We start from the raw sequence: 14902 nt of genomic DNA on the forward strand, positions 1-14902 counted from the left end.
AATTTTGTATTTCTTGATAAATAAAAGCTAAAAAGTCTAATGTATGCACGCATCGTAACAACAATTTGATATATTGATGGCGAAAACAGTGCCACAGAAAATGGAAAACGAAATGTGATGGTATATGCAGCAAATCAATCACCATGCACATCATAGGCAAATTTTGTTTCTAAGGGCTATAATATACTTTGAGCAAATGACAAGCCAAACAGCCAATTCCAAAACTGGTTAAAAATGACTCAAATCTAAAAAATGGGGAGGATTATCACGAGGGACCAATAACAAGGATCATATGAAAAGACTGCAAAATCTTTTGATATATCGTTTCGATTTCCACCATGGAAATGACCAGCTACTCCTGTGTGATCCTTCTCAAAAGATTCAGGGTACATTTAAATTTGAGTTACAGACAAGTAACCTAAAACATTTCCCTACAAAAAGTTACTTCCTACTGCCAAGGATTCTTCTTTCGTGATCCGCTTCTTTTTGAGCTGGGTGTGCTTGTTCTCTGCCACGTTGACGAGTAATAACAGTAAGTAGATATATATAGTGTGGTAAAAAATTCTCAAGATATACAGTCTACATAAAAAGGAAAAAGATAGAACAATTCTACATACCGACTTTGATTTCTTCATCTTTCCTCTAATCCTATTTTTTGAAGGTTTCAATTTATATATCCGAACCATCCAGTGGTGAGTAGTGAATACCTGAATTGAGAAAAGGGACAGAATACCAACTTAAAAGCAATAATTCCCTCAAAATGAAGTAAGCAAGAGTGCCAACTTAAAAGCAAAGTAATCAGACGGGGTAAATTTCAGAAATATATAGTGGACCATCATTTGTACTTGTCACCAACAATATGAACAGTGCAAAAGATGGATTGAAAGCAGGTCCAGTATCCTCTAAATTATCACTTAACTAATTTCTGGCAACCAGAACTGCAATTATACCACAAAGATATAAGAAATAAAAATCTGGTCATCAACAAAATAATTTCCAGTATATTAGTTGCCGAACATCTGAGAATCACTTTAATAGTCACTTTCAAAACTTGTTATGATCTCTACTTGAGTATTTTTCAGAACATTTTGTGTTGCAATTCTCACTGCACATTTAATGAAATGAAATTCAAGATTGTCTTACCTCCTCAAAATGTGTAAGTTTGAAATATTTCTTCCCAATCTCAGTCCGCCTCACTCTATCAAAGCCTTTGCCATCAGTCTCCACAAATCTGCAAGAAATACATAGTAATGAAATAACTACTCCAACAGCCAAATTAAAAATGGAAATTCATAAGCTTACAACAAAAGCAGACCTGTAATATGAAAGTTTATACATGAGACAATTTAGCATAGTTGGAGTAGCCTGAGAATCAATCCGATATTGACCATCCCTCTTTAGAAAGAAAGCAAAGTATAAACCAGTTAGTACCATTTATAAGCAAAATAAAGTTGAAGCAACCAGTTTCTTAGCCAAAGAACCAAAATGTTAATCAGCTACATGACATCTGCAATACAGCAGCCAAGTTCTATTCTGAACAAGAAGCCAAAAACAAGAATTCATTTTTAGGTAATTATATCTAAACAGAAACCTACCAGATAATCAGGTTCTTTAATATGAGGGAAAACACCCCCTCCTATACGGACCATCCACAGGAACTTATTGATATCATCACTGGGGTAACCAACAAGACCTAAAGAGTGAAGTACCCGTGAGACACATTATTTTAGGCATGAATTCTGAAACACACAAGAAGGAAGCAAACCTCCAAAGACGACAAGCACATATTTTACATCCAGTGAGTTAAAAATTTCCCATGCTGCCTTCTCAGGAGAAGACATGGCAGTGCCAACAGTTGCAATATGAGTGTTGTTCCAAGTATTATTATCAACAATGACTGTCCGGTTAGCCATGGCAGTCGTTTGGTAACCATAATCCCACCATGATGCAACCTGCGAGGAGTTTTCAGTAGGAATTGATGTCAGTTAAGATCTTCTTTTGTTTAAAGATGCAACATCAGCAAATTCAACTTTATTTCAAGACACAAGAACTCATAATTTAGGTCATAAAATCCATCAAGGTACAAGTAGCATTGCCAAAACTACAGTAGATGATAAAATATACAAATGTCGATAAATTGGTGGCACTGAACCAAGAAGCACATATAAGATACATATGCATCATGTACCTTTCTACATCAGACTTCAGAGAAATATAGAAACAAAAATAGTACTAAAAAGAAAAAGTGATACATCAGATTCTTATCAATCTCTTTCCAATCAATGAACAGATTTTGACCTATCGATGATTAGAATCAAACCAGCTTCTATTTTTCTGCCATCTCTTCACATAAACAAGGCAGTTATCACACTTTATTTATTTTTCCCTTAAAGGCAACTTCCATGAAAATAAAGATGCAAATATTCACTGGATGAACAAGGAAAAACAAACAAAATTGATATGCCGTAACCCTGAACACAGACTTTGAAGAGATCATAAGACTACTACATTAAGACACCTTGATACTAGGGGAAAAAACAATGAAAAAAAGAAAATTGAAAGCAACTCCATAGTCGTGGCTATAAATTTAGAAAACAAAATAAGCAAAAAATGTACTGCAGTAAAACAGGAAAGTTGAATGCTCACTTTGTCATCCACTTCTGTATTGTGGCGCAACCAAGCATAAGCCTCACGAAAATCATCAAAAACATGCAGGCCTTCATGTGTATAAGATGTTAAAACAATAGAGGGGGCTGAATAAGCTTCTGCAGCTGCCCAGACACAATGAACCTACAAGGTAAAAAATCATTTATATTCTATCATCTTAAGCATCAGGAAACAGTAATAAATCAAAATAGACGAATAGAGGTGGAAAGAAAGCATTAACCAATAAATGATCAAACCAACCATAAGATGAATATTCCAATTAGGAAAAGCAAATATTACTCTTAATGCTCTTGTATAACCAATGGGCTGTGTAACTTTTCAAGAACTTATGTGAAGTTGCAAAATGCAATTAAAATGGAAGACCATTTGTAAATGAAAACTCTTAATAACATGTTCTATTCCGACTTTCAAGCCCTCAGTTTGCTTTACCAAACCCAACACCCTCCCCACCACCAGAAAACTAAAATTTAGAAGAAAAATTCTACCCCAACTCACCTTTAGAAAATAAAACGGAGAGGAAGTTTCCCAATCAGTAAGTATCCCTTCTATCAGTGTGCATTTACATAAATATCCTTCTATCAGTGTGCATTTACATAAGTATCCTTCTATCAGTGTGCATTTACATAAAACTTAGCCCTTGCATGACACAGCTACTAAATCTGACTTATGTCAACGAGGTACTCCAAAACCTATCCAGGTCATACTAAGAATCTGTATCCGCTATCACTACTTGTGTTGCTCCATCCATAGAGATTAACAATGCTGTTTTAGTTTTTCTTTAATGGGGAGTTCAGTAGCCAGATGACAACACATACATTACCAATAAGATGCAAGCTGCTCCCAGAAACTCATTATATTCTTCAGGAAGTAGTACGAGAACATAAATCATAATTCAATTTGTAAAGAGATAGAATACAAGTCATAACTGCAAGAATATGAGCCTGGTGTTCAGTTAATGCATCAGAGAGAAAAAAGCATCATTACCACATAAAATGCACCCATGAACACAAGTAAAAGAAGACCAATCACAGACAGCTCCATTGGTAAAACCAGAAGCCTCTTTTCAGTTTTGGACTTGGCCGAAGTCTTTTCTGCTTGAGCCTTTTCCATTTGCTCCTTTTCCTTCTTCTTGTTCTTTCTCGAGGGTCGTTCCTTTATTGTTTCTTCACTTTTATCAACCTTTACAGCATCATTTTCTGGTACAACATTAGCAGAGCTACCATCCCCTGCCTTAATGGCCAAAACATTCCAGGTAGCTGAGTATTAGTAATGAAGCTAAATGACTTCATTGAATGATGGGTTAAACAGGAAGTTAAAAGGAAAAGGGAAACATGCTTACATCAGCTTCAGAAAATCCTAGTATTCTAAGCAGCTGAAACTTGATTGATCTTGTGAAAACATCAAAAGCTTGAGACAGAGCAATCCCAGACATGATGCATGCCGCTGGGGCAAATACAAGCATAAGGCGCACCTGTAATTTTAGCCAAAGCAATGATTCGCACAAAATATAAGAGGGGAAAGATAAAGAAAAATTAAAAATGTTTGGCAGCCCAAAGTTCTACCTACCATCACTCCCGAAAAGTAAACAGATGTCACAATATATAGGACTACGAAGGAGCTTGCATCAGATAAAGGCAAGAAGCACGCCTGCCAGCAGACAACAAACATAATAATGCAATTTATGCACACAACTTGCAGATGAGAAGCCATAATGTGATGACAATTTGAAGCTTACAATAATGCCAGCTGGAACCAAGAATGCCAAAACATTGATGTCCATGAAGTAAGACGGCCAAGTAGGGGGCTGATGTTCACTGACACTAGCAATAATTGGTATGTACTTGCTTGCATAGGTTCTGTCCAAGTGCAATGAAAATATGAAGTAAAAATTAAAAATTTTCATAAGCTAATGCAGAATCAGAAATCACAGTACAAAAACTAAAATAAAAAATCTAAAATGTACAAAGCAGACCAAGGGTAGGTGCAACTTCTCCAAATCAATAACTCAAAAGAGCTCAATCAGGAGCAGAACAATATCAACCCAAGATTTCAGGTAAATTAGGACTCAGGTGTATCTGATGCAGTTATTACCCCTCACAATGGCCTGTATTTGCTTCTACTTCATTCATTTAAGGGACCAGGATACATTAGAGTAAATTGTAAACATGAAGATGAAATAAAAATGATAGTAGATACTTACGGATCAAGCAGACTCAAACTTCTCCCACTCCATCCTTTTGTTGGACTAGAAGCTACCAATGCTACAAGAATTGCTATCACAGCACAACAGACTACCCTGAAGAGGAAATAATGTGAAACTATAAAGATCAGCTTTGATACGATAAATTACACGCTTTCTTAAAAATCAGACCATCTTGCAAAAGATTAATTTTACTGTTAAAAGTTTATATGAAATGATTACAGATTACTAGCAGTTTAATGCATTTTATAATTCTTTCTAACAAGAGGTTAACTTTGTCATTTCATCAGCATATTAAAGAAACAAAAGAAAAAGGAAACTTACAGGCCAACTGATACCACAAGTGTGACAGCTACTTTAAACATTTTGGGAGAGAGAATCCCCTTGATATAATATACGAGAGCCACCACATGGAGGATAATAAAAACCTGCGGCAAAAATTTAACAGCAAGAAAACATTGCAATGAAAATTTAAGATTAAGAAAACGTTGTGAGAGAGAGACAAAAGTCCCAACAGTAATGCTAACATCTATAACTCCAAAAGGTAAACATGAAATGACAACAGACCCAGCACGGCATGAAAGGCAAGAAAATTTTGTTAAATACAATGTTTGCCTCAATTCCATATGTAGGACACTCAAAAATTGAAATTGAAATAAAATAAAAATTCTAAACCACAGTCCACAAATTACAGATTCCAGCCAAATTAAACATCACTAACCAAAAATGATGCAAAATGTTCAGAAGTCATGACTGCATTAAATCCAACCACAGGCACCAATGCGGCCAGCAACGTTCCCAGGACAACCTGCAATCCCAACTTATAATTTTAACATAAGCGAAGAAAAAAATAAGGAAAAGAAAATGATTTGTGAATCTCATATTGGTATCCGTATATCCAACAGAGTTAGTACAAAGTTAAAGGTGTAATTTTGAAAAGCCGCTAGCTGATATTTTAAAGTATAAGTCAATCTTACACCCCCTCTCTTTAAGAAAGGCATGATTGTTTTTGAGTTGACACGATGCACAAGTTAAAAGCAAAACAAAAGTTCTGTTACCCAGGAAAAAGAACATGCCTTTAATAGAATATTGTTACAGCAAAAATTTTGATTCTTTTTAGATTTCACAATAGTCACAGAACTAAAGCTGGAAGAGTAGCTTAACAAGCAGCTAACATCTATGGCAAATAATAATAAGCAAATGAAAATTTAAAAAAAATACATGTGTTCAGCTCCTGGTCTGAAGCTCTTCACCATTTTTAATACGGAAAAAAATAACAAATAACTTACTGAGGTTCTTCAAATACATTATATTAGACATATAATAACATAGTATCCAAATCCCAAATAGGTCATGAATCCTTCTCTGAGCTCAGTGCTCCAAACGCATTGCAAGTGCCATTCTTTTCATAATATGTTTTTTAGATACGGTATGTCATTATTTCTCAATTCCCTAAGGACTTAAGGAACAAAAAGCTAATTACTAATAAAATAAAACCAATTGAGTTTGAGCACTATCCAAAAAGGCTAATAGCCCAACATTTGTTGGACTTCTCAGATGTTCCTGCATCAAAAATAGTATCAAGACCCCAAGTCTGAGAATTCATATTCTCTTGAAATTGACAAATAACCTCATCACTAATGGCCCAAGCCCTACAAACTTTCATCATTGTTTTTCAGCACATAAAGGACTAAAAGAGACAAAAGGACAATTTTTGAACAGTTCCTTCTTTTTCTAAAGAGTAAAAATGTTCCAAAACTACAATCTTCACTGATCATGTGAAATTTATAATCCTTTTGTTTACTTGACTACAATAAAAAATTCACGAATGCTGACGATACTTACCAGAGGAGCATATGCGATGTACAATCGAGAAGAGTAGCGACCAGTTACAATGCACAGAAGCACATGCATTGGAATAAGATTAATAATAAAGGTATAACCTCCCCAAGAGCAAACCTGGATAGCAAACACAGGCAGTGATAAGCAGAAATATGATGATAAATTAAGTTAAAATATATATATATATATATATATATATATATAACATCTGATACACCAAAAATCTTACCATGTAAAAGTATGCAATCGCATTTAAAGTGGCATAAAAGAGGGATCCAGTATTCAGTGTCTGCATAATATGTACTTTAAATCAGAAAACAATAAAACAAAATACAAACTATGTAGAAAAATCCTGAGATTTTCATATGGTAACAGTTAAATGCACAAAATGTTAGCCGGCAAGTTTAGTTAAAATAAACCTGCCCCCTTCAAATGAAAACTAACCTTTATATAAAGATAAAAAGTGATAATCAAAGCAAATATTGCTACTGCTTCATTATCGTAGCTTCCGGCCACAGATCGAGATATGTATGATGGAACCTGCAAACAAGATATGAAATATAACAATGGTGAATGGTGTAGTTGATAAGGATTATATTACTCAGCAAACAATGCAAATTTTGCACGGTCATAGAGGATCACCAGCATATCTCTTATAAATGATTGCCAACACCATTCAAATGTGCATGTTTCAATTTTTCTTGATATTGCTTTTTCAGAAAATTAGTTATCTATTGGACAAAAAACATCATAACAGACAATATATAACTTCAATCTACAAAGCTATGCATCACAATTTATACTACGATATTAAATCAACTCAGAGGTTCGACCCAGGTTCCAAAGTTCCACTAGTCATGATGAAAATAAATAAGGGAAATTATCATTCATCCACCCGAAGTTTCCCCAATGGGAAAGAGATTTCTAGACCATATAGAAACCCAACCGTGATATTTGCTCCTGAATATCACTGAGATTCCTAAGAAGCTCTGATTGCAGGCTTAAAAATTGAAAAAACAAATTCTACAAATGTAAGCTTAAACATTAAAAGTGTGCATATTATGTTCTTGTCTTGATCATTCATCATCTAGTAGAATGCTCTTGTCAAAGAGAAATGGGATGTGAAACTACACACATCAATTCCAATAAACGCTACACACCAGTAAAATGGGGCAATACTCCTTAGACATCAAATCGTCCAAGGACTTGTCATAACATAAGATGTCTGTTGTCGTTGTTTGGAAAGTCTGAAAATTATTTCAACAGAAGGAAAAACTACTCATTGAGTGATTTACCATTGCCAGAAGAGCTGCAGCTGTCAGTCCTGCACCAGCACCCTTAACTTCCTAGTGAAGATCAATCAAATAGTATAACTAAATTTGAATTTTGAAGCTGATAAGAAATGACGGAACCACAAAATACATACTAAACAAACCTTAGTTAGAAGGTAAGTTGCCCACGAAGCAAAAGCAGAGAATATAGGTGCAGTGAACACACAAACTGTCTCCACTGACAGAGGAATATTCAAGGAGTTCAATAACCTGACACAAAAGTGCAATGACAAAACGAATTAGCAAATAAACCAGCTACTTCAACTGTTTTCAACAGAAAAACCACATCAAGGTTATATGTGTAAAAAAGTGTAACCAAAAAAGAAACAATACACAGGTAATCTTACTACTAACTCTTAAGATACCCACCACCATATGGTGCCTGCTGTCAAGGTTAACCCAGGGTAAACAGTTCCACCAATAACACGACCAAGAGGATACCTTATATAAAAGCCGAATCCAATAGATTAAATACACTGTTTCAAAAAGAAAAATTTCTATCATAATAACACATCTGCTAGTTGTAATGTAACTGTAATTACCAGGTTCTATCATCAAACCAGTTCCAAAAATCATATATGCCATTCTTCGTTAGGAACTGAAACCAACAAACATTCCGATTATTAACTGTTCACAGAGCTTTATATTGTTGGCAACGGCAGAATAGAAGACATATATTTAAAAAAAAAAGGGCAATTTCTTATTAGAGAAAAATAAAACCTGAGTGACCCTGTAATTGAAGTACGGGTCAAACTCATGAATGACACTTTCATACTTTATAACCTGCAAATCAATAGGCAAATCCATGAGACTATTAACATTATAACAATATAAATAGTAGTTGAACTGCTTATTCAAAAAGTGAGCCGGTACAAATAGTTATGCAACCTAACTTTAGTAGCTTTGAAAATATAGTAACTCTAGTATGGAATTGAACAAAAACGAAAAATTAAATTTTCATACTTTAAATTCTATACTTTTTTTTTTAAAAAAAAATTCTTTTCTCTCCAGTTTCCAACGTAAATTGACTTCGGACAAAATTTTTCTGAGAAAATGCATCAAGTAATATATCAAAAACAGAAAATTAAAATGTTGAAAATTTAAAATCTAATTCAAAATTTACAATCTAAACTAACAAATTTCGTTTTATTTTACGTTTTCTCGATAAATTAAAGAAATGAACATTGAATTTGAAAAACAAAAACGTAAATTTCCATTAACACGATCAATTTCTTCAAATATTATTCCTTCATTTCTGAGCAGCAAAAGACAATAAAGAAATTAAATTACGTTTGTTCGGATCGGATCTAAAAAATGCCATGATCGGAGATCTTACAGAGAAGAGACGGATCGAGAAAGCGAGAACTCCGATCAAAAGGAGAATGAAGAATGAGAGAACATTTCCAAAGGCGTGACGCAAGGTCGCCTCGCCGGCCTTAGCTGCGGCCGCCATTGACGACCAATTTGCTCACTGATTTTAGTTAACTTAAAAGGTTAATCTTAAAGAGAGAATGAAGCGGTTTTTGTATCGTGTAGGTCTCGAGTGTAGAGAGTGAGAGGAGAAGACTTCGTAGACTTGCGAGGGAGAAGATTTGCGGGAAGTGTGCGAAATGACGAGATTGGGTATATAAGCTAGATAAATGACAAAAAGTGTCTATTTCTTTCCACGTGGCGGAGACTTGTATAATAATGAGAAACATCACTTCCAATTGGTTACTGACTACGTGGTATGCCACGTGGCATGGAGTGAGTTGTCGAGACATGGACCCCATTTTGATCTATTCTTATTATGGTACAAAGGTACACTGAGTGTGCTTTTGGCATATCATTGTATTATTCAATATAAGGTATATTATGTTAAAAATATATTTGGCATATTATATTGTATTATAGTGCATTGTATTATTTAATAAAAGGTGTATTGCATTAATATGCATTGCATTAATATTGGATTATAATAATTTGTATAATATTTGTTATTATATTGTATTATATTAATTTTTAATTATATTATATTTCGTACTAGGGGTGTTCAGAATCTAATCCGATCCGCTCAATCCGTCCGATCCGTTGATTGGTGGATTGAATTGGATTGAAAATTTAAAAATCCGCAATTGATGGATTAGATATGGATTTACTTCTGTAAATCCGTAAAAATCCGTGAATCCGCAAAAAAAAAGTATTTATTTAATAAAAAAATAAAACTCATAAATGTAGCAATGCTACTTACTAATAAATTAATTAATTAATTAAAGTATAGCTAAATTAACACAATATCATATCTTATTTGATAACAATATAAAATAAAAAATAATTAAATAAGCAAATATAGCTTCCTAAACATTAAAAATTCTAAAGCAAAATAAAAATCCTAAGCCAAATGAAATATTTTGGCATATAACACCAAATCTCTACCCCACCGCACACACAAGCCATCACTGTTCCACTTCACCACTTGAGGTAATTACCCTTAATTTCTTACTTTCTTTTTAAGCTCTTCAAGTTTCTTAATTTCTTCTTGTTACGTTCAATCTTTCAAGTTTCAACATTTAAATTTATAATTTTAGTTAATTTTCATATATTGATTTAAACAAATGAATTTTTTTTTTGGTGTGTTATATTTTAAAATTTTGAATATATTATTCTAGCTTATTTAAACAATTAATTTATTTAAATCTTGTTCAATTTTGAATTTAATGGTAGTAAAATTATTTTACATTATTTTTTAATTTAATAAATTATTTTTATATTAAATTTTTTAATTTAATTACTTCGTAGATTAGACAAAATTAAAAAAATTTAATTTGCAAATCAATCCACCAAATGGTGGATTGGACATGGATTGGGTCAAATCCACATTCGATCCGCAGACATATGGATTGGATTTGAATTAAGTTTCACTAATCCGTAAATTGAATTGAATTGAAAATTTATAATTCATAAAATTGAGGATCGGATATGGATTGATGTCCAATCCGCAAAATCCGATCCGCGAACACCGCTATTTTGCACTATATTGTATTGCATTGTGTTATTTTTTTTGTAATTATAAAAATTATAATTTTAAAAACTAAATATTTACATTTTGATAATGTAAAAAATGTTTAATATCACTAGTAATGTGGTCTCTGCTAAAAATATCCCAACTTTAAAAAAAAATCTTTCAAATGTCATCTACATTATAAAGATGATTAATATAAGAATTTACACAAGTAATGTGGTCTCTGCTAAAAATATCCCAATTTAAAAAAAAGGGTTATTTTTCGCCACCCCCCATATGTTTCGACAAAGATTACCGTGCACCCACTTGTTTCAACAATGATCGCCGCACACCTATTCTATTAAGTTCTCCCGTTTAATTTAACAAGCCAATGGTAAAATAGAGATTGTGTTATACACAAATAAAAAATTAAGTTAAAGTTGTTGCACTGAAAAAAGAGAACAAGGGGTGTTATAAACAAATAAAAAATTAAGTTAAAGTTGTTGCACAGAAGAAAGAGAACAAGGAAGAGAATAGTGTTGTCATTTCAAAAAAACAGTTTCATCTCTGCAAAACGTAATCTGTACAAGCAAATATCGAAGCAATATGGAGGGAAAATCTTGCGTGTTGGAGACAATTTCGTGACAATTGCTTGATCTCTTACCTACCACATGTTCGTTTTTCAAGAAGCTTGAGGATTACACAGCTTATTGGATTGTGAGAGCGGGATATACTGGGTTTTGCAGCTTCAGCCTGCACACATTGAGGTGAGGTTTTAAAGTTGTTCGTGTGGATTTTTTTGTTGGAGAATTACTCGATACATGTTAGATTACATGCATGCGAGTGATAATTATGTGGGATTTGATGAGGTTGGTCATGGGTTTTATCGGTTTTACGTGTTTCCTGTGTTGAAATTGTTCAGACATGTTTTGTTTGGTAATTTATGTCAATAATGTACATATTGATTGCTTCCATCTTATATCTTAATAATTGATTCTTCATATTAGTTTAATGGTGAGTATTTAATTTTTTAAATGCCCAAGTAGTATTGATTACTTGACATGAGCATATACTTGTTCTGGATATGCCTTTTTACTGTTGTGGACATTAAAGTCATGGTTTGCAGACTCCAGTGGATCTAAACTATATTTATTAGATAATGATACATTAAGTTTATACATTACTTTTTTCCCTATTTCGTACTCCATCTGTATATTATAATTGAATCTTTGGCTATTATCTTTTGCCTGCAACCCCATCTCGTTAATTAAAGAACGTAAAGTTCATCTCCATTTACTTAGTTTTTTAATTTAATTCCATGGATGTTGAGGTGAAATTTTGATTAAAGAAAATTGTCAATTAGTGCGGCATGTCAATGATTCTTTCTGTTGTTAATAACATGAGGTTATATAAATTTTCACATTAATATAGTTTATTTAGTGTTTGTGCCTTGTTCTGTTATACAACATGTGTGCATGGTTTTTTTTGTCAATATTAAAGAAATTTTTATATAGTAAGCCTTAGCATTACATTATGCTCTTTTTTAATTGTAGATGGATAAGGATGACGATAAGCGAACCACTGTATTCGTAAAATTCATGGGAGAGACACATAATATGGAAATAATTGATCTAGAGAAAATTAGCACCATTGCCCTTATCAATAGGGTTATGCACATGGTGTTGCAAAGAAAGTTAAGCTTTGAAGAGAAATTCAAGCTCACTCTAACATAGCCATGGGATAATGACTGCACTAACATTCGTAGTGATGATGATCTTTTTTCAGTGTGGTCCTTGTACAACCACTACGGCTACTATGAAATTCATCTTGACCTGGAGATTATCTCAAAACCAGCTACCTCATCAGCTAGAAATTCACTTTTCCAGCAGCCACTTATTAATGCCACAACAGAAAACATTTCACCAGAAAACCCCACAGCTATCAACCTCAATGTTCCTATCAATGAAGCGCAAACCAGTGATATCCTGATGAAACTTGTACCACCTGACCAATTACATACCCAGCCAAGTCTTATTCACTCTAATGCATCCCTATACGAAGACTTTGTAAATACCTTTGAAAAATCACCAACTTCCCACCAAAGGAGTACTCCCTGTAACAGTATTGCCACACAACAAGTGCATATTGAAGAAGGTGATAATGAAGATTTTAATTTGAGGCCCTGTTTCCCTTCTGATCAGCAGCAACAGACTTTCAATAGTTATGACTCTGATGACTCCCTGTACCCGCAATAACATCTCTTGTTGTAGAACTTTATAATACCATCATTTATGTCTTCAGCATGTGGGACACCATGGGTGCTCGATGAAGGACTTTGGTTTGTGTTTGATGCTTGGGGTTTGCCATGACTGTTGGATGTATTAGCTAAAGTAGGCATTGTTTGATAATGATTTTTTGCTGTAGTGGATGATTGGGGTGTGAACAATGAATTCTTCAGTCGTGAAAACTAATTGCATGCATTATGAATCTATTTAACATGTTGAGGTAGAATAATTATCTCTTGTTGCCGTTGTGAGCATTTGGGCAAGCAATTGAAACTTGCAGGTTACCGTTATAAGACTTTTGGAGCATTATTTTTTAAGGGTAAAATAGTAATTTTTCACTCGTAAATATGTTAAATTTTGTGGGTAATTTTGACTTTTGGCTGTAACAGTTTTTCAGACAATTTCCCAATTCAACGTGCACTTTGTCGGTGATTGATGCATTTTTTGTAATTTAATAATTTGAAATTCAAATTGTGGACAAAATCGTCTTTCACCAAAATAACAGTAACAATCGTTAAATTAAACGGGAGAACTTAACGGAATGGGTGCATAGCGATCATTGTTGAAATAAGTGGGTGCACGGTAATATTTGTCGAAACATATGGGGGGTGGCGAAAAATAACCCCAAAAGAAAGATTAAACTAAGAACTACATAACTACAAAAAAATAAATAAATAAATAATAAGTCCAATTAGAAATTTGCAATTGAGGAGAAAGATGTTAAGGAAGCATTGTAACTCTTGAGTCGAAAAGACCGAAGCCTATATTGTCATTAGATTGTTCTTTGTCCTCCACTTTCTCCTCTTTCTTGGTCTCAACAATAGCTTGGGCAGCTTTTGCACCACCTGCAGAGTAGCAGCAACTACAACTCCACCATTAGAAGACATTCTGGCCAATTTCCCCCGCCTAGATGCGAATAACTCGGTTTTGTCTTTGCCATTACCTTCTAATAGAAGGAGTTCAAGCCTCTTGTCCTCACAATCAGCTCCAATAGAACCAAGGATTCCCTCAATATCATCGGCAAAAGGGGTGGTGTTTTCTCCCAAAATAGGGAACAAATATGCTGCATCACCTTCATTTCTTCTTTCTCTAGGAGGCTTTGGATTCTTAACACTAACACAAACACCAATAAGAGAGATAGTGGAGCAATAGATATAATAGACAAAAAAGAATTTTTGTTCAAATTATTATAAATTGTATAATAATTCTTTATTCGTCGTCAAGGGCTCCAGTGGGACGCCATAGTTATTGCTCCACCGAAATGGATTCGAGGTTTTGAATTTCTGTAAGGAAAAAATGTTGTAACTCTAAAATAAAAAAAATAATATTGTATAGTATATACAATTTATAATAATTTTAACAAAAATAATAAATATTTTATAAAAATTTTTATTATATAACTGTGAGATAAAATTAATTTATGATGGGTTTACTTACTAGATTAGAGAATCGAAATTTGCAATTAAAATCAACTCTTGTTTTCTTGGTAGAATAAAGAGACAAACAAGAGTTTGATCCATTTCCAAAACTCCTTAAAATATCCCACTCAAATTTTATTATTACAACTTTGTTCTCTATTTAAATATTAAAAAATACA

At 33.5% G+C, this 14902-nt stretch overlaps 2 protein-coding genes across 2 annotated transcripts; both read right to left on the reverse strand.

The window, feature by feature from the left end:
* Nucleotides 1–153: 153 nt before the first annotated feature.
* Nucleotides 154–9636, reverse strand: LOC102614913 (dolichyl-diphosphooligosaccharide--protein glycosyltransferase subunit STT3A). Its single transcript, XM_006494250.4, has 23 exons — nucleotides 9377–9636; nucleotides 8761–8823; nucleotides 8583–8638; nucleotides 8410–8481; nucleotides 8145–8250; nucleotides 8005–8055; nucleotides 7154–7249; nucleotides 6939–6998; nucleotides 6713–6826; nucleotides 5589–5675; nucleotides 5192–5295; nucleotides 4868–4963; nucleotides 4403–4523; nucleotides 4234–4314; nucleotides 4007–4138; nucleotides 3652–3897; nucleotides 2647–2790; nucleotides 1766–1952; nucleotides 1596–1693; nucleotides 1316–1395; nucleotides 1144–1231; nucleotides 618–707; nucleotides 154–508 (listed from the first exon to the last, which is right to left on the reverse strand). Exons 1-23 carry the CDS (start codon nucleotides 9491–9493, stop codon nucleotides 449–451), a joined length of 2349 nt encoding a protein of 782 aa, XP_006494313.1. The 5' UTR covers nucleotides 9494–9636; the 3' UTR covers nucleotides 154–448.
* Nucleotides 9637–14025: 4389 nt separating this feature from the next.
* LOC127903043 (60S acidic ribosomal protein P2B-like) lies at nucleotides 14026–14548 on the reverse strand. The gene is made up of 3 exons (XM_052443619.1): nucleotides 14544–14548; nucleotides 14249–14418; nucleotides 14026–14150 (listed from the first exon to the last, which is right to left on the reverse strand). The coding sequence occupies exons 1-3, from the start codon at nucleotides 14546–14548 to the stop codon at nucleotides 14026–14028; spliced, it is 300 nt and encodes a 99-aa protein (XP_052299579.1).
* Between the last annotated feature and the right edge of the window lie 354 nt (nucleotides 14549–14902).

This window comes from Citrus sinensis, chromosome 1 (assembly GCF_022201045.2).
Source record: "Citrus sinensis cultivar Valencia sweet orange chromosome 1, DVS_A1.0, whole genome shotgun sequence".
Taxonomy (NCBI): Eukaryota; Viridiplantae; Streptophyta; class Magnoliopsida; order Sapindales; family Rutaceae; genus Citrus; species Citrus sinensis.